This window comes from Taudactylus pleione, unplaced genomic scaffold (assembly GCF_031769625.1).
Source record: "Taudactylus pleione unplaced genomic scaffold, aTauple2 ptg000854l, whole genome shotgun sequence".
Taxonomy (NCBI): domain Eukaryota; kingdom Metazoa; phylum Chordata; class Amphibia; order Anura; family Myobatrachidae; genus Taudactylus; species Taudactylus pleione.
The window spans coordinates 780488-800739 of NW_028285256.1; the positions used below are offsets into that span (position 1 = coordinate 780488).

Here is a 20252-nt window from a genome sequence, read left to right on the forward strand (position 1 = left end):
TGCACACTGACATTTCTGTAAGTTGCACATGTGGTAATTAGTTATTTAGAGGTGAATATGCTATTTATAGAAAATGTGTGTGTATAGAGAGATCTATCTATCTATCTATCTATCTATCTATCTATCTATCTATCTATCTATCTATCTAACTATCTCAAACAAATAGTGCACTAATTTAGATCCTTACAAAATGTCAAAATGGACAGGTCCCAGAATTGATTGCTGTAGGTGTGAACAACTCACCATATCAGTCCTAGCATGGACCAAACAATTTTGTGGCAGGTGTCTTTCCCAGTAATTTACCCGAATCCAGTCGTGTCACTGGAATGTCACGGCTCCAAGCGTGACTTGGCGTTGTGACGTTGCTGCTGACAATCCTGTGAAGTGTTTGCCCAGAGAACCTGATGGTATCACTGGTTGCCTAACCCTGACCCTTAACCCTCCCCCTAACCCACCTTTCCCGCAGCCTAACCTAACCATCCACAGCCTAAGCCTCTCCCCCACAGCCTAAAGCTGGGTAGACATTAGACGATGTGTACCCAGCACGATTTCGTGAGCAATAGTAAGTGCATACACACTTGCCGATGCCGTCAGCAAAAGAACAACGGCGGGGGGTAGCAGGGGCCATGCTGCATTCGGCAGCATGGCATCGCTAGCAACATCCTCAGATCTTTCTGCATGTACAAAAGATTTGAGGATGTGACGGACGACCAGCGGGAGCGCACATCGGCATCGTGCATACACACTGGACAATATGAATGATTTGTTGTTCTGATGTGTCAGAATTGGCCAAATCGCTCAAGATATTGTCTATTGTGTACCCAGCTTAGTCCCAACATCCCCCCCCGCAGCCTAACCCTAAGCACCCCCCCGCAGCCTAAACCTAGCCCCTAACCTTAAACCTAACCCTCCCCCTAAACCTGATACTTACCGTCTGGATTGTGGCGCTGGTATTATGAGCGCCGGCATCCTGACCCCAAGGGATGTCAACTACATCCCCTCTGTATTAATCTACTATACTAGTTGTGGTTTCAACTGCCAATATTGGCACGCATGCCGTTTGTCAGTGTTTTATTATTGCAATAAATTATTCTATGATTTGATGCACAATATGGCACCCCCTTCTTGTGCTTTGATTTTAGAATATATAATAATTGCGTCCAACTCAGAATCAGGGCATATGAGGAGGAATCCTGCCCCCCTCGATAGTACCCGTCCCCTCATCAGACCACGCCCCAATTAGGGCTGCTTCCAGAAATTCCACGGGTTGGTTTCCTATACCAATCCGCCCCTGAACCCAACTCTCTGACCGGTTTTGCTTCTATATGAAAGAATTATCAAAGAGTCACAACAGCAATATCGGTGCTTAACAGTTTTGTTTATCAACGTCTGTTTTTCTTTGGGAGATTTGCCCAGCGTACACCAACCTCCCATCCAACCTGGACTTAATCTTCAAATTATTAAGTTATGCATCCCAGACCAATTGCCAGGCATCCCAGACCAATTGCCACCCCTCTGTGAAGGTTTCATCCAAATCCATTCAGTGGAAGGCCCAGAATAGGCTCCCCGGGTCAAAGTTCTGCCCAGCATACACCAACGAGAAATCCAACCGGGACCTAATCTTCAAGTTATTAAGTTAGACATCCCAAGCCAATTGCCAGGCATCCCAGACCAAATGCAATCCCTCTGTGAAGTTTTCATCCAAATCCATCCAGTGGAAGGCCCAGAACAGGCTCCCCGGATCAAAGTTCTGCCCAGTGTTCACCAATGGGAGGTCCGACTGGGACCCTAACTCGCCTAAAACCTGGACAGGATCCAACTGGACCACCTTGCGTTGGTTTCATCCCAAACGGTGCAGGGGTGTCCGAATGGATAACCAGATAAACACACAAACAGACCAATGAATTTTATATATTTATCTTCACAGTATATATATATATATATATATATATATATCTACAGTATCTATCTATCCACCTATCTATATATACATTCCCTGTCTGTGTGACCATGTCCTCATGACTGGATAGCCCACTGCTGTTCCAAGAGGCAGTCCTGATAGAGCAACAGGCAGTGATGGCTTTGATGGACTCAGGTAGTGAAGTCACTCTGGTGTCCAGGACTCTGGTTCCAGAAGGACTGACGGATCAGCTGCCGCTAGTAAAGGTCCTGTGTACCCACGAGGCCACTGAGGAATATGACTGGGTCTGTCTTCACGTGACCATGAGGGCACAAACGGTGCAAGTGGTAGCAGTAATAGCACCGAGGTTACCATATCCCCTTATTCTAGGGCGAGAGTTCCCCCTGCTCTGGGAGATTATACTTGACTGGATCGGTCTGGACATCCCAGCAACTGAATTACCGGCCGGACATCCAACCCTACATGATCCTGTTATTCACATTCTGGAACCGGAGAGAGAGGTCAGAATGCCAGGCTTTGGCTGCAATCAGATCAGCATCACCTAGCGTTAGACGCGAAGGAAGCCTGCTTAAAAAAAGATGGGAGGAAGCTGAAATCTGGCCAGCTGGTGGAGAAGACTGGTCTTCTGTGTCCAGGACTGTAACACTCCCAGACTTTACTAGAGACCAATCAGCGGCCCATGTACAGCCCAAGGCAGAGCATTTGGGAATGGAGAAAACTCTCAATTGGATACTCCAGAGGTGTTACTGGCATAGCGGTTAGGAGATACTGCCAAGCTTGCACAGTCTGCCATTCCCCGGATACCCCTTCCTGTAGTCCCAGGTTCAAAAGTAAAGCAATGCTTAAAGGGGGCAGCAAAAGAGGGATTCTGACACCTGAGCCTCCATACGCTACTATAATGCATGTGACAAGGGGTCAAAGAAGTGGCGGAGGGCGCTCCTACCACCCACCCGCCACTATTGCCAGACAAAGGGGCCTCCTGTCCGACGCCCGTCCACCGAAAATGTGGGCCCCCGGATGGTCCGCCCCCCAACCCGCCGCTATTGCTTCGCCTGGCATGTAAGAGGTACCTGTTCGCATGTACAATAAAGTTTTTATTATCCGGCTAGCGTGACATCATGATGAGGCAGAAGGGGGCTGGCTGGAACAATCATGTGTGCAGGCTGCAGTGAGACAGAAAAGGGCTGGAGAGACAGAGGAACTATATATGTTATGTGTATATATGTATATGTGTGTGTGTGTGTATGTATATATATATATATATATATATAAATATATAATGTGTTTTTATATATCTGTTTGGAGGCATATCATTGGCATCTAGCAGCAGCAAACCAGGCACATATGCTGCATGTGTAGTTACATATCTATATACAGGGCCATAAGGAGGGGTGTGCAGCCGCACAACGCGGGATCACCTCAGGGTGGTACTAGCCGTACCTGTCGTCGGCTCACGGTTTCTGTACTGTACGGGAATGGGGGGCCCTGCCTATTTTGTCAGTCCCGGGCCCCACAATTTCTGATGGCAGCCCTGGGTTTGACCAAAATGGCAAATGGTGTGCACATACGCCAGACCCATGTAAAGTGATAGGGTTCTGTAGGCCCTATCATCCTCGACAGCTGACACCTCAACAGATTACAGAAGAAGGTGACCAGAAAATCAAAACTGGGGCTTCCCAAAATAATGTCAGTGCCCGCTCAAGAAAGTTTACACTTCACAGATGAATCGCCAAAGTTGGGAAAAGGAAAATCCTTTTCAGTTAAAGGGTCTGCTTCACCAAGCATGGCGAGGCTAAGGGGAAGGGTATGTGGCAAAGAGGGTTCTTTGCCCTGCTCTGCTCTAAAGAACAGAAATCATTCCCTGAAACAAAGAGGCGGGATACCTCTAAAACACAGCTGCACTACATGGGTCTAATTGGTGAGTGTCATGCATAAAGGTTCTGGAACTTAAGGGAAAGGTGCTCCTGATGCTGAATTAGTCGGCCAGGTGATAGTAAGCTGCTATTGTCTATCTTAGTGTCAGGGAGCCACATGCTGGATGAAAATGTGCTGATATAATATTTAGCATCAGTAAAAAGTAGAGATGAGCGGGTTCGGATCTCAGAGATCCGAACCCACCCGAATCTCGGGGAGCCAATCAGCATTAAGCCCATTGAAAATGCACTAGAAGAGAGGAAAAGATGGCGCCCGCCATCCCCCGCCACCTGACACCGTCGGCACCCCCCACTGCCGACACCGCCGGCACCCCCACTGGCAGCATCCCCTGCTGCCGATACCACAGCTGCCGACACTCCTGCACTGCTGCCCCACGTACTGAGGACACCGTCAGCGACCCCCACACTGCCGACACTCCCACACTAAGGACATCCCCTGCACTGTCGACACTGTCAGTACACATGCACTGATGATACCGCCGGCACCCTGCATTGAAAACACCCCTGCACTGCCGACACAGTCAGCAAACCTGCACTGAGGACACCGCTGGCACCCCTGCTCTGCCGACACAGCCAGTAAACCTGCACTAAAGACACCGCTGGCACCCCCGCACTGCCATTCCATGTACTGAGGACACCTCCAGCAACCCCCGCACTGCCGTCACAGCCAGCAAACCTGCACTAAAGACACGACTGGCACCCCCGCACTGCCAACACAGCCAGCAAACCTGCACTAAAGACACCGCTGGCACCACTCACTGTATCACTTAGCTTAGTTAGCCAGCTAGCTGGATGCAACCTTTTGGCCTTAACTAGATGAAGCAAATAATATTGTGAGGTTGTCAAAATTGATTGGAAATTACTGGAAATAAATGTTATTGAGGTTAATTATACTGTAGGAACAAAAACAGGTCAATTTTATGTGCTTTTAGCTGTTTTTATGGTTTTTTAAGAAAAAAATCCAGATCCAAAACCAAAACACGAAAACAAAACACCAAGGACAAAAATCCAAAATCAGATTCAGATTCAAAACCAGGGGAGATCCAGATCCAATACCAATACACGAGGGTCGGAGCACATCTCTAGTAAAAAGCCATCAGACAAGTACAACTGCTATCAAGTGTGTTTTTTGTAAGGACAACCTTACTATATATCTATATATACAGTCAGGTCCATAAATATTGGGACATTGACAGAATTTTCAGATTTTGGCCTCTATTCACCACCACAATGGCTTTGAAATGAAACACACAAGATGTGATTTAACTGCAGACTTTCAGATTTAATTTGAGGGTAATTACATCCAAATCAGGTGAACTGTGTAGGAATTACAACGGTTTCTATATGTGCCTCCCACTTTTTAAGGGGCCAAAAGTAATGGGACTATCAACTCAAAAGCTATTTCATGGACAGGTGTGGGCTATTCCCTCGTTATTTCATTATCAATTAAGCAGGTAAAAGGTCTGGAGTTGATTCTAGGTGTGACATTTGCATTTGGAATCAGTTGCTGTCAACTCTCAATATGAGATCCAAAGAGCTGTCACTATCAGTGAAGCAAGCCATCATTAGGCTGAAAAATCAAAACAAACCAATCAGAGAGATAGCAAAAACATTAGGTGTGGCCAAATCAACTGTTTGGAACATTCTTAAAAAGAAAGAACGCACCGGAGACCTCAGCAACACCAAAAGACCCGGAAGACCACGGAAAACAACTGTGGTGGATGACAAAAGAATTATTTCCCTGGTGAAGAAAAACCCCTTCACAACAGTTGGCCAAATCAAGAACACTCTCCAGGAGGTAGATGTATATGTGTCAAAGTCAAAAATCAAGAGAAGACTTCACAAGAGTGAATATAGAGGGTTCACCACAAATGCAAACCATTGGTGAGCCACAACAACAGGAAGACCAGATTAGAGTTTGCCAAACAACATCTAAAAAAGCCATTACAGTTCTGGAACAACATCCTATGGACAGATGAGACAAAGATCAACTTGTACCAGAGTGATGGGAAGAGAAGAATATGAAGAAGGAAAGGAACTGCTCATGATCCAAAACATACCACCTCATCATTGAAGCATGGTGGTGGTAGTGTCATGGCGTGGGCATGTATGGCTGCCAATGGAACTGGTTCCCTTGTATTTATTGATGATGTGACTGCTGACAAAAGCAGCAGAATGAATTCTGAAGTGTTTCGGGCAATATTATATGCTCATATTCAGTGAAATGCTTCAGAACTCATTGGACGGCGCTTCCCAGTGCAGATGGACAATGACCCGAAGCATACTGCACAAGCAACCAAAGAGTTTTTTAAGGCTAAAAAGTGGAATGTTATCCAATGGCCAAGTCAATCCCCTGACCTGAATCCGATTGAGCATGCATTTCACTTGATGAAGACAAAACTGAAGGGAGAATGCCCCAAGAACAAGCAGGAACTGAAGATATTTGCAGTAGAGGCCTGGCAGAGCATAACCAGGGATAAAACCCAGCGTCTGGTGATGTCTATGCGTTCCAGACTTCAGGCTGTAATTGCAAGCAAAGGATTTGCAGCACAGTATTAAAAAGTGAAAGTTAGATTTAGGATTGTTTAGTTTGTCCCATTACTTTTGGCCCCTTAAAAAGTGGGAGGCACATATAGAAACCGTTGTAATTCCTACACCGTTCACCTGATTTGGATGTAATTACCCTCAAATTAAATCTGAAAGTCTGCAGTTAAAGCACATCTTGTGTGTTTCATTTCAAAGCCGTTGTGGTGGTGAATAGAGGCCAAAATATGAAAATTCTGTCAATGTCCCAATATTTATGGACCTGTGTATATATATATATATATATATATATATATATATACACACATCACAAAAAAATCCTAGACTGCGCTATTTATATAGGTTACAGCAGCACCCTTCAGTAAGTCCTCTGTTAGAAGGACTATTATACAAAATGAACAAACAAATTACTGATGGGGCGCTCTTAATAGAACACAACTTTTTATATAATAACATGCAAAGCACTCCCTCTTAAAATTTATGTCTTCTATTCTTTTTGAAGAGACAATTTCGCTGTGATTCCTACTTGTTTTTCAACTCAAATCAATTAGTCCAGATAATGAGCTTGCTTCAAATCCTCCTCGAGGTTCTATAAAAAGATACCCTCGTACCAAATCACCCAGACAGTTGGCCCAAGGCCAATATTAATAAACAAATTAAGAAACAATTAAAATTCTAAAATGATATTATTTCTTTATTAAAATTCCAACAATATAGTAGATGAACATTTCTTACATAGTATTGATATTAAGCAACCACCGATCTTTAAAGAAGGATAATTTTCACCTTCCAATCGGAAAAATGTTTAGATGTAGTGTCCACCTTTCTTTTAAAACCCAACGCGTTTCGTCTCTTTATGAGACTTCCTCAGGGTTGAATCTAAAATATACAATTTACAATACATACCTGCTAGGTCTTTTGAAAAAAACAACATCAATAGAATTAACAAGATGGTAATTAAATGCTATGTATCTCTTTCATAGCTACGTACCTCAAAATAGGTGTACACACTTGTATTTAATGTGAAACCAAAAATTATTATACGGTTCTCTGAATCAGATGTTGTAGAACCTATTATAACATTAAAAAATATACAAATTCTCAATGCCAGTTATTTTATCAAAGTCCTATTAAGAACAATGATCTAATTTTTTATATAACCACATTACATACCTCATAATTGGAATGCATAAACCTATGCCCGTGGTTTATGATTGACCATCTAATAGTTGATTCATAGAAACGTAAAAACCTATTTGACATTAAAACAAATATTTCAATACCAAACAGTAAACACCTGGCTTATCCAAATATATTAACTTTGTTCCTCACCATATATTTAATTTACATAATTTTACTTTTTTTATATATATATATATATATATTTGTTTACAATACAATTACAGTTTTCCAACATTCCTCCACAAAACTTTTTTTTTTTTGTCTTATAAAATATAGACAAGGAGATAACAAGAGGTTATATATAAACTAATACAAGGTATTTGCGAGCACTCAGCGAGCGGGTTGATGTTACCCAAGTGCGCATGCACACGAGGGAGCCGGGTCCGTCGTGCGCATGCGCGAGACCCGAATAACAACGGCCAAGCCATCGTTATGGGTCTCGCAGCAAAGGGGGTGTGCTGTCGATGTTGAGTGACAGCACGCCCCCTTTGGTGGGCACGCCGGGGCCGTAGCTGCCCAGTGGCGTTCCCATGGGAACGCCTACCGTCTTGGGCCGGCCCCACTGACATCACTAGTGATGTCAGTGGGAGTGCTTTTAGCTCTGATAGAGCCAAAAGCACTCCTGGGCTTGCGGCAGCGAGACCCTACCGCAGCTATGCGAGTGGCCAGGAGGCCGCTCCAAAAAGGAGCAGGGACGGCCCTGATTCAGAGCGAGCGCTCTGTCAGAGCGTCCGGCACTGAATCAGGGCCAGAGTCCACATGTGACGGGTGCGTCACTGTGAGCTTTGCCGGGTATAGATCGGGAGCCGGCGTCTGTAACCATGACGACGGAAAACAATTCATGTCGGGTCCACACGTGACAAGTGATGTCACAGTGAGCTCCGACTTACTATTGAAATCAGTCAACAAATGTAACCTTAGTAACAGTAGTGCCGAGCGGATGTTATCCTATCACATGGGCAATTTAAACCAATAAGATAAGGGACTACAAAAACAAAATGGATGTTGGGGATTTTTTTGATTAGTGTTTGCCAATTAGGTGATTCTGAATAAGTAAAAGAGATTACGCCATTATTGATCAAGCGGATATCAATTATAGTTAGTTTTGAGTAAAACTTTATATTCAAAACTAGCGTTTTCTAAATATTAAGGTAACTTTATGTATCCTCAACTAACCTCCAAAGAAAAGTAGGAGGAAGTGATGACATGGCTGTAGGTGGTTAAAAGGGAGGAAAAAATTAGAAGGATCATTGTAGCAGTTGGATTGAGAAGCATAAGCACGTATCTAGTAAGTAGGGAAGTGAATTCCCAAAGGAATCTTTCCAGTTATTTCTAAGAAATGTTTGCATACCTTGTATTAGTTTATGTATAACCTCTTGTTATCTCCTTGTCTATATTTTATAAGACGAAAAAAAAAAAAAAAGTTTTTTGTGGAGGAATGTTGGAAAACTGTAATTGTATTATAAACAAATATATATATAAAAAAAGTTAAATTATGTAAATTAAATATATGGTGAGGAACAAAAAGTTAATATATTTGGATAAGCCAGGTGTTTACTGTTTGGTATTGAAATATTTGTTTTAATGTCAAATAGGTTTTTATGTTTCTATGAATCAACTATTAGATGGTCAATCATAAACCACGGGCATAGGTTTATGCATTCCAATTATGAGGTATGTAATGTGGTTATATAAAAAATTAGATCATTGTTCTTAATAGGACTTTGATAAAATAACTGGCATTGAGAATTTGTATATTTTTTAATGTTATAATAGGTTCTACAACATCTGATTCAGAGAACCGTATAATAATTTTTGGTTTCACATTAAATACAAGTGTGTACACCTATTTTGAGGTACGTAGCTATGAAAGAGATACATAGCATTTAATTACCATCTTGTTAATTCTATTGAGCTTGTTTTTTTCAAAAGACACCTAGCATGTATGTATTGTAAATTGTATATTTTAGATTCACCCCTGAGAAAGTCTCATAAAGAGACGAAACGCGTTGGGTTTTAAAAGAAAGGTGGACACTACATCTAAACATTTTTCCGATTGGAAGGTGAAAATTATCCTTCTTTAAAGATCGGTGGTTGCTTAATATCAATACTATGTAAGAAATGTTCATCTACTATATTGTTGGAATTTTAATAAAGAAATAATATTATCATTTTAGAATTTTAATTGTTTCTTAATTTGTTTATTAATATTGGCCTTGGGCCAACTGTCTGGGTGTTTTGGTACGAGGTTATCTTTTTATAGAACCTCGAGGAGGATTTGAAGCAAGCTCATTATCTGTACTAATTGATTTGAATTGAAAAGCAAGTAGGAACCACAGCGAAATTGTCTCTTCTAAAAGAAGAGAAGACATAAATTTTAAGAGGGAGTGCATTGCATGTTATTATATAAAAAAGTTGTGTTCTATTAAGAGCGCCCCATCAGTAATTTGTTTGTTTATATTTATATATATATATATATATATATATATAGTGATAGGATCACTGGTAAAGTGGTCAGTGATAGATATGTTTGCCCTAGGTTTCTGACCTATGTGTTTTAAAACCCCCAGGAGAAAGTATGCAGTGAAGCAAGCTTGAGTTTCGGCTTTTTGAAAAGCCGGTTTGGGACCTGGAGGTGTGGGTGTGAGGAGAGGGTGGGCTCCACCCACGGCCACTCCAGGTTTTGGGCCTTTCAGCCTGGTAACAGGCTTATTAGGGCTTCCAGCTGAGAGTGGCCAAGATATGCTTGGTTTGTTTGGGGCTGAGTGTCTCACCTGGGAGAGCAGGCAGGGAGTTTGCTCAGAGACACTTGGAAACCTAGCAGTGAGGACTGTGCTGTGCTTTTGTTGCTGGTGAGGGTATTAGGCCCTGCCAGGTTCTTGTAGTGAGGGAAATCACTTGTAAAGTTAGAGCCCAGGCAGGGCTAGGATTTATGTTTATGCTTTCTTTATGTAATTTCTGATATTGTACAATAAAGACTGGCGCCGACCAGCTTGTACTCGCATCTAGACTGGTGTGCTGTTTCCCGGCTGCTGTGTGTGTAAGGAAGGAGTCCATCTATCCCAGGAGAGGGACCCCTAACCCGACTGAACGTCACAATATATAATTGGAACACGGGGTGTATAAATATGGACTCATGACAGGCGGCCCAGGTCTTTGGGCCTGATTCAGCAAGGAACACAGTTGCTAATACGCACACAATCGGCCGATTGTTGTGTACTGCATATGCATTGCAGTGCGCATGCATGAACCGGCCACTGTGATCAGGGCTGCGAGAAAGAGATGCTTCTTTCATTCCCCGTAAGCCTCCGGATCTCCTCCAGCTCCCGGCACTGCAATCTCACCTGCCAGTACGGTAGAGGCAACTCCTTCCTACCAGCAGTGGTGGCAGACATTTCTCTTTCCTGCCCTTCCCTCCGCTGCTGCCAGCCTGTCACTCAAATAGGAAGTTCCGCCAACCACCACCCCCCCTAAGCAACACGAGGAACTGCTGTTGCAGCTGAATGGAGCCAGGTAAGGTATGTCTGTTATGCCTTTTTGTTGCTAAAGCATTAATGTGTGGGTGAGTGAGTGTGTGTGTATGAGTGCTGACAGGTTAGTGTGTGTGTGTGTGTGTGTGTGTGTGTGTGTGTGTGTGTGTGTGTGTGTGTGTGTGTGTGTGTGTGTGTGTGTGTGTGTGTGTGTGTGTGTGTGTGTGTATGAGTACTGGCAGGGTTAGTGACTGTGTGTGTATGAGTGCTAACAGGGTTAGAGTGTATGGCTCGCTAACAGGGTGTGTGTGTGTCTGACAGGTTAGTGTGTATGAGTGCTAACAGGGTTAGAGTGTATGGCTCGCTAACAGGGTGTGTGTGTGTCTGACAGGTTAGTGACAGTGTGGGGGTGTGTGTGTATGAGTGCTGGCTGGGGGAGTGTGTGTTTGGACTAAGGAGACCTGGCAGGGTGAGGTTTTTTTTTTCTAACGCCATGTTCATACCCTTGGCACTTGTTGATTATCTACAGTATGTTGACCAATTGTATCTGAATACATATGGGATCAGAATTGCCACCTGAACCAGACTATTAGGAGTATAAAGCTGGGTACAGATATATTGGCCGATCAATTGAGCCAGTGTGTACCAGCGATATGTCTGTGAACAACGTCATTCACAGACATATCGCATTGGCTGTGCTGCACAGCCATAGATGATGGTCGTGTGTATGGGCGATCAGTGTGTACACATGAGGCAGCAGCTGCAGGGAGGAGACCCGCCCCGCCCCCTGGGACCCGTGGCTGCCTGGAAGATGATGGTCGTTCAGTGTGTATGAACGACCGTCATCTACAGATATATCTGCAGATCACTCGATCTGCTGACATATCTTTGCAGTGTGTACCCACCTTAAGGCACTATAGCCTCTGTGCATATTTTCTTCTGATTGTTAGTGGGTATTTAGAACCCACATATGCTAACTAATATGAAATAAGGAAAACTAACTAACACTAATTAATATATTGATATTGATATATATTCACCTACTTGAGTGCATTTTTTTGCACAATATTAACAAAGGTACTTAATTGGGATGACTTTTTTCCTTCTTTTATACTTTCTACCAGTACACTTTGGATTGTCATTTTTATGGGTATGATATTAAATGTTAAATTGTATTCATTGTTTATTGATATTATTCAAAAAAAAGAGGAGAGGGGTTATTGGGAAGAAATTCTGCACAGGAGAACAATGTGTTTTGAAAAAGTTCTTTTTATAATTGCAGAATAAACCAACCGTAGTGTTCAGTAATTGGAAATATTTGACAAAAAGGTAAGTATTGTTGGTGGTGCAGCCTATAGTCAAAAAATTACAAATTGCAAGCAAATCCCTGCACAGGCAGGTAGAAAGAAAACAATCAGTAAATGACTGACGACTAAATAGTGCTAATCTATGGTTGGATCTGGGACACATCAATCAGATATGGCAGTCCCTGATAGGCCAACCTACGTATTTATGCTGTCACAGGGAGCTCTCAGTACACTGGGCGTTCCTTTCTATGTGAACAAGCCTCCGGGCGAAATGCGCGTCAATCCAGGCACCTGTCAGCTGACCTAGTCACATGACCGCTACTGTGATCCATTGCCGGCTTACACTCTTTCCGAGTTGGACTTACTTACCCATGGGTTGCAGAAACATAGCGTCTCTCTGGATACCTGCCGGCTGAATGCGATCACGTGACGGCCACCGCGTGACATTGGAGCCGGACTATTCGGCTTGTCTGTGGATACAGACACGCGGCATCTAGCTGCTGACAGGTTTGAGCAAGCTAGCTAAACACAGTGGGTTATCCTTTCCCTCTTACAGTACAGTTCACACTGGATAAATAAGTATATTTTCTATGTCTTTCTCTCCTGGTGGGGAATTGATTGTTCCCGGGCGCATTTATCCCTGCAATGCCTTATGGTAACAGAGTTTATCTAACACCTGACAGAACCTTAACAACTTCCATCAATGCTGTTGTTTCTATAAAGCACTAGTCCCCACTCTCTCATTGCATGGCCTGCACACCCTCCATGTAAAAGCAGAAGTGGAGAGACATTCTTCATAGTCTTTTCTTTTTTCATATTCACTAATACTTATTAACTAATTATATACTATTGATTATAGCTGATCAAGCATATAATTCATGATATTGCACCAGGATTTATATGCATTTATAAGATAAAGGATTATACATTGGTGAAGAGCTCATATATTTGACATCCTTTTTAATTTATGCTGAATTTACATTTAATTGGCTGATCTTTATTTATTCAGGTGACAATTTTCCCAAGCATTCATATGATATAGGGGATACTTTATCTCTCTTAAAGCATTATTTCTCTGATATCACACTAAGGGGTATATACAATTACCCGCGGGACTTCTCCTGCGAGTAATTGGGGCTCGAAAGTCCCGCGGCGCGGGGTTAAGCTATTCAATAAAATAGCTTTTTCCCCGCGCCGGTAAATGTGCCCTCGCTCGCGGGAACACACTGTTTCCGCGAGAAGTGCGGAAACAGTGTGTTTTTCTGACGCGCGCGAGGCCGACAAGGGCGGCTTCGTGCAGCTGTTACCTCGCACCTACATGAGGTAAAGCACAACAGCGTTAGAGTGTATTATTAGTTGCGGGGTAAACCTAGCGGCTAATTATATATACCCCTAAGATTTAATGTATCAATAAGATATTGAAGTTTCAACTGTTGATCTCTTATTTTTTGAAAATATCTTATATTTATGTAATATTTCTTTAATGTTGAATTTGAACTCTATCTGCTGATCTATATTTACCCAGGTGACCGTGCTTTTGAGTACTTACACAATATAGGGGATACTAGACCCCTTACAAGTGTATAAAATGTATGTACCAGCGCTTTTTTAGTGTCTGCATGATAAAGGATTGTATACTAGTGATGAGCCTATACATCTGACATTTTTTGATTAGTATTAATCTGTTTGCTGAAGTGTGTGTATATGTATATGTATGTGTGTATATATATATATATATATATATATATATATATATATATATATATATATATATATATATATATATATATATACTCTCTCTCTCCTATTATTAAGGAACTAGAGACTTGCTCTATTAATATTTTCGCCCATCTTTCCTATTATAGAGGGAACATTATTGATATTATTGTCAAACAGTGTCCCAGAAAGAGTTTTTTTGTCTTTCTGCCTCATCTAATCTATGTAGCTCATGTCTACAAAACCTCTGGGATCACCACTAATCTTGTATGGTCCAGCATTTATTTGGATGTGACATGTCTGTATATTGGTCTATTAAGTACACTGCAATTCTTTTTCAACTCACCAGAGCAATACCTTTTGAATAATATATTGGAGCACAGATGTGTAGAATAAATATGCATTGGGACACAGTGTATGGCATATAAAGAATTTGTGGCACAGCTGTGTGGCATATTATGAATAGGTGGCAGTGTTATGAGGCACATTATGATTTTAGTACTCTGCTGTGTGGCATATTATATATAGTATATTATGACTTTGGGACGCTGCTGTGAATATAAACTGGGGGCACTGATGCATGGTATATTATGAATTGGAGGGAGCAGGGGTGGTTGGTGAAATGTTGCCTAGGGTGCCCGGAAACCTTGCACCGGCCCTGCTTCTAGCACAGCCAATCTCATCAGTCCCTGAACCTTTCAGTAACTACGACAGGGGCAGAACTATGGGAGACAATGGAGGCGCCTGCCGCCGGTCTCCAACTCTGAAAGGGGCACCTCCTCCATTGTCCAAAACATATTCATCCCATTTAGGGCTGTAACTATGTACCCATAGTGTACCGTCATGGCCGCCCAATACATGGCACCTCTTCCCGGCACCTGAGAAGCCACCATACACTAGTGGAGAGCTCCATGTCAGACCATCAGCTGCTGCCCTCGTCTATCTATAGCCTGTCTGAATGCACATTGCTACATTAGTGTCAGCGGCTGTGACGGGGCAGGGCACCAAATTATAACTTGCATCCGGGCGTCTGGGATGAACTTACGCCACTGAACTACGACATAATGTATTTTCCATAAGATAGGTTTTCTTTTAAAGGCCATTTTGAGTGTGTTATTTTCTAAAAACTATACATAAGTATATATAATTGCTTTTCTATAGCTTCACCCCCCCCCCCGTTGCTCCACCCACAGTTCCTGAACTTATTTTTCCCGAAAACAATAGCCCTGTATGTAGTGTACATATGAATACATACACAATATACTGTATATGCTGTGAAGAGATGGGGCATCAGGATCCACATGACAGACCTGAAGTCGGAGCTAGCACAGGACTGTCTCTCCGGCTGAATAAAAAGACGGGAAGCCGGCGGTCACAATGCCGACCGCTGGCTTCCAGACTGCTTAATCCCGGCAAGGTACAAATGACAGGCGTCGAAATCTCGACACCTGTCATTAGACCTACGCCGGGAGCCCGACACCCGGCATAACGATCGAAGGTAAGCCGGGCGCGGACAGCCGTGGGGGGGGGGGGGGTTATGTTATGGGCTCCCAGTGGGGACTTAGGGTTAGGCACCCCCCTGGGAAGTTAGGCTAGGGGAAGGGGGGGGTTAGGCACCCCCAGGGGGAGGTTAGGAACCCCCCCGGGAGACTGAGGGTTAGGCTGCGGGGAAGGGGGGGTTAGGTTAAGGCACTTAGAGGGGGGTTAGGGTTAGGCACGGCGGTAAATCATACTGATTCCAAATAGACTGCCTGCAGGGACTTTGCAGGAACAGAGTGTTTACTCAACCACTGTCCCTGAAAGGATCTTCGCTGCATAGCAGCATAATGTAAATAAATAAAAATGCTAATAATCCCGACGATATTGCCCCAGAATGTTCAAACCAATAGCGTGAAATAGACCCCCATATTTCATACACTGACACATTTTTATATTAATAATACCAGTTAGACAACCCAATTTCTGCAGCTCAGGCTAATGTACTGTACCAAGAAGCACAATACGATTTACTTTAAGCAGTCTTTAAGAACCATCACTTGGTAAGTTAGTCACACTGCCAGCTGCTTCAAGTGTATTAACTACTGAGATTTCTATATGAACTGCAGACTGTCATTTATACATTCACATATATATATAAATGTGCCATGGATGCTGTCATACGCTATATTTATACTGCTTACTGTACCAATGTCAGATACTCCTACAGTACTCCTACCACCACCTGCTATTTCTTCTCTTTTTTTCCCCCCTCGGTCTTATTTATTTATTTCCACCATCGCTCTGTACCACTTCTCAGCAACTAACCTTATTATTTTTTTATCTGCTTTTTCCCTCTCTTTAGGACGGCTTGTTCCGTGACCTGTCAAACCTCACCCAGCTTTTTCTGTATGGGAACCTCCTGCAGTCTCTACCAGCTGGCATCTTTTTTGGCCTCTCGAGCCTGGATCGTCTCCTGCTCCACAGTAACCGCTTAATGACTATCTCCCCTGTGGCTTTTAGTGGTCTGAACAGCCTCACCATCCTCTTCCTGTTCAATAACAGCCTGCCTTCCCTCTCAGGGGACTGCTTGCGCTCCCTTCCCTCCCTGCAGTTTCTGCGTTTAAATGGCAACCCATGGCACTGTGACTGCAGCTGCCGATCGCTGTGGGGCTGGTTCCGCTCCTCCCCGGGGGTCTCCAGCTCCCCAGTGACCTGCTCCACACCCCCAGCTTTTCGAGGAAGGGACCTGCGTTCACTAGAGGAGCGGGACCTACGGTTCTGCAGCTCACATAAGCCTATTCCTACTGGAAACCTGTCTGGATTGTCTTTCCCACCTAAACCTTCCTCTTTCTATAGAGGTCAGCCTGGCCCAAGTGAGAATGAGATCAGGGAGTGGGAGGATGCCATAGAGGAGGAGGGGGAAGACACTGGTGGCAGTATAAATGGTGTTACTGGCACAGGGGGTCTTGGCATTGTACTTCTGATTGCCATGCTCATTTGCAATGTAGAATTTGACCTTTGACCTGTGCAAGGAGAGCCCCCACGACAATTGTTACTTACCCTCTGTGAACGTTTTCTGATAAATAAATTCTATATATATATTATATATATATTTATAAATGTGTCTGTTATCATTCAGAATTGCAACTAATTGTTTGGGACTGAAAGCATTATACGATATTGAGCTATCACCTTACCACTGTGAGCTGCTGATGCAGAGAGACACCTTGTAACAAGGGTCACATTACAGGTATGAAGCTACAGCTCTTCTTCTTTAGCACTTGTGATGTGGAGAGAAGTCAAAATTCATCTAAACATAGAGCTTTCAGAATAACCACCTGGTAGAATGAGAGAGCTGTCTCCTCTAGGTCTATAACTCCTCAGATTGCACACTACTGTAGCCAACAGGATGCACTGCTAGAGAAGCATCATTAGGTCCACCGTTAGCAGGAGATTCCCCCACTGCAGATCTGCATTCATGGACACTCAGGTTACAGAGAGTGCTTAATTGGTGTGCTTGATACGGCTGTAATACATGTTACATGTTATGGTACTGTCCTTTCTGAATAGTATGTTTGCACATTGCAAGTTTGGCTGATACAAGTTTTTTTTTTTGGGGGTGAAAGTTCTCAGCAATCCCCTTTTTTGGATTTTAAGATATAGGACACTCCCTACTCCAAATTATTACAGATATCAGAAGTCATCATAGAGTGAACTGTATAACAGCTATTATTTGCCTAGAATTTACTATATTGTCCCATATATCGGTGACCTGATGACTTTTTGTTGGCCTAATATGGCAGGTAGTTTAATACATTTTATATACTATTTATTATAGTACAGAAAGTAATATAAAAATGTAATTAAATTGTACCTGTTGCCTGCTCAAACTGCTGGTAATATTTAAGTGATTGCAGCATATCCAAAAGGGATATATAGCTACTGTAAGTATCCATTATGCAATGTTACTTGATATATTGTAGAGGGATGTAGTCTGGAAGCCGACGGTCTAAATGCCGACCGCCGGTATCCAGACTCTCTAATCCCGTCATGGTACTAATGACAGGCGTCGAAAACTCAACGCCTGTCATTAACCATATGCCGGAAGACCGATGCCCGGCCATGCGGACGGCGGTAATACCTACTACACCCATTGTAGACCCTATTCTGATGAATGAGTGGTAAGCCCATAAAAGGGCTTATACCCTTTTTACATGACAGATACACTTTGTACTGTTTTTTAAAATGGTAATTTCTAAAATTTGAACATTCATGTGGACAGTTTTCTGTCTGTACAAAATGAGATATGGAAGTACCAATTCACACAGTATTTTAGTTCAGTTATCAGAATAAAGTTGTTATTTAAAATGGCTTTAAACAAATCCCAGATATTTTAAACACTAACATATCAGTTTGCCAAACTGCAATAAAATAAAATTACTTTTACAACATAGGTTATATTTTTATTATCCAGGAATTATTGTGTCAGCATGTTACATATATTTCTTACGAGGTATACAGTCAATGCATACTCCTGGGTGAAGAGCTTCCTGCTAGTGACAACTTACAGTACCACCTAGTGGGAAAGGTAAGCTGTGGACTAAGCTGAGTAAAAATGACTAAGAGGTCTATGTACTAAGTCTTGGAAAGAGATAAAGTACCAACCAATCAGCTCCTAAGTGACATTTTTCAAACAGTGTAAAGCAACAGGAGCTGATTGGTTGGTACTTTCTCTCTGTCCACTTTATCTCTCTCCAAGGCATAGTACATAGACCCCTAAGAGTGCTGTGATGGGTAATCGTTAGATAGGAAGATGGTGAGTGCTCTAAGAGAAGTCACAGTTAGCCTATCAAAAAGGTGAGTATTCAGGGACCAGTTGAAATTCTAGAATCTGGAAAACATCCCAGTGGTTTAAGTGATGGTTCTTCAAGGACCTGAAGATGTGCATCTGAGGACACAACAAATAAGTTGGTGAGCATTAGGTCTTGGAATGAGTAGGTGAGCAATTTCACATTGTGTAATACATTTAGAGTGGGACAGCATAGTGGTGTTCTTTATTTGTGGTCTCACTTGTATATACAGTACTTTAATGGTCTTCCCAAAGATCAATGTGCCCTGCACTAAATTTCTTGGTATAGTTGTCATGGTTCCTTGGTATAAAGGAATGGTTTTCCCTATGGGTAGGAGTGGTTGGTGGAAGTCTTGGCAATTTATTTATGAATTACATCTCGTGCCTAGTGAACGTCATGCCTCTTTTGAGGTCTTATAATACTTTTGGTGTGCAGATTCTCCCATCAGGCTGGATGGATGGAGTTAGAGCACGCATATCCTGACATGGATAATTGCCAGGAAAAGAAAATTACGGCAAGTATCTTAAAACAATTTCACTTTTTTATGTGTTATCAATAAGTGTAGTTTATGGCTATTTATTTAGCATTTAGCTGCTTATTTGCACCTAACCTCAATAAACAAAGAAACTTAAACTTCACTTTTATTTATTTAGAACACTTGCTGTTCATCTGATTTTTTTTTTTTTTGTTCCAGCTGAAAACAAACCCAACTTATATCTCTGCTTGACTTTTGTTTTTTTTACAGTTTGTGGCTCATTTATGAAGTGTAAAATGCATGAGGTTCATCATCCTGCTCCATGGTGCTGGGCTCCAGAGATTGCACATGTAAGTAGAGTGCATGAGTTTGCCTAGCAAGTTGGTGATGTTTGTATTGCACATGTTTGCACCAATGAAAGAGTTGGATGAAGTAAGGGTGTCCCATTCAAAGTATGGCATAAGCACAGTATTATCCTATACTTTAATTAATTGGATACGTTTTTTGCATTTTAGTTACAGTTCAGCAGAAAAGCCCATTTGGTAACAATTGTAGGCCCACTTTGCCAAATGCAAAATACATCTTCAAATCCACATGTAATAGACAGCCCTGACCATGGGTGTAACTACCATAGGTGCAAGGGGTACAGCTGCTATGGGGCCCAGAGCTGAGGGGGGCCCATCTTCCTTATCAAAGTTACATGTCTTATATACATTTTTAACCACTGGGTGGAACACAGGGGCCCTTAAAAACTTTTGCTATGGGGTCTTCAAATACCTAGTTACTCACTTATTGATGTGACATCAGAACCAAGGAGTATTTAAGGAGAAAGACTGGATGGTAATATTTAATGAAAGGAGTAATGAGGACAGGA

At 42.5% G+C, this 20252-nt stretch overlaps 1 protein-coding gene across 2 annotated transcripts in view; it reads left to right on the plus strand.

The window, feature by feature from the left end:
- Nucleotides 1-17173, plus strand: part of RTN4RL2 (reticulon 4 receptor like 2) — an 87485-nt gene extending 70312 nt beyond the window's left edge. Inside the window, exons 1-2 of one of the 2 annotated variants that reach the window (XR_015872903.1) lie at nt 12602-12865; nt 16416-16502. Coding sequence is in view for 1 of the 2 variants with exons in the window: in XM_088458802.1 (XP_088314928.1) it covers nt 16416-17075 (660 nt within the window). In the remaining variant the exon portion in view is untranslated. Of the gene's footprint in view, nt 1-12601; nt 12866-16415 lie in introns of those variants that run through there. The other variant, XM_088458802.1, reaches the window with a different exon arrangement.
- The last annotated feature ends 3079 nt before the right edge of the window (nt 17174-20252 follow it).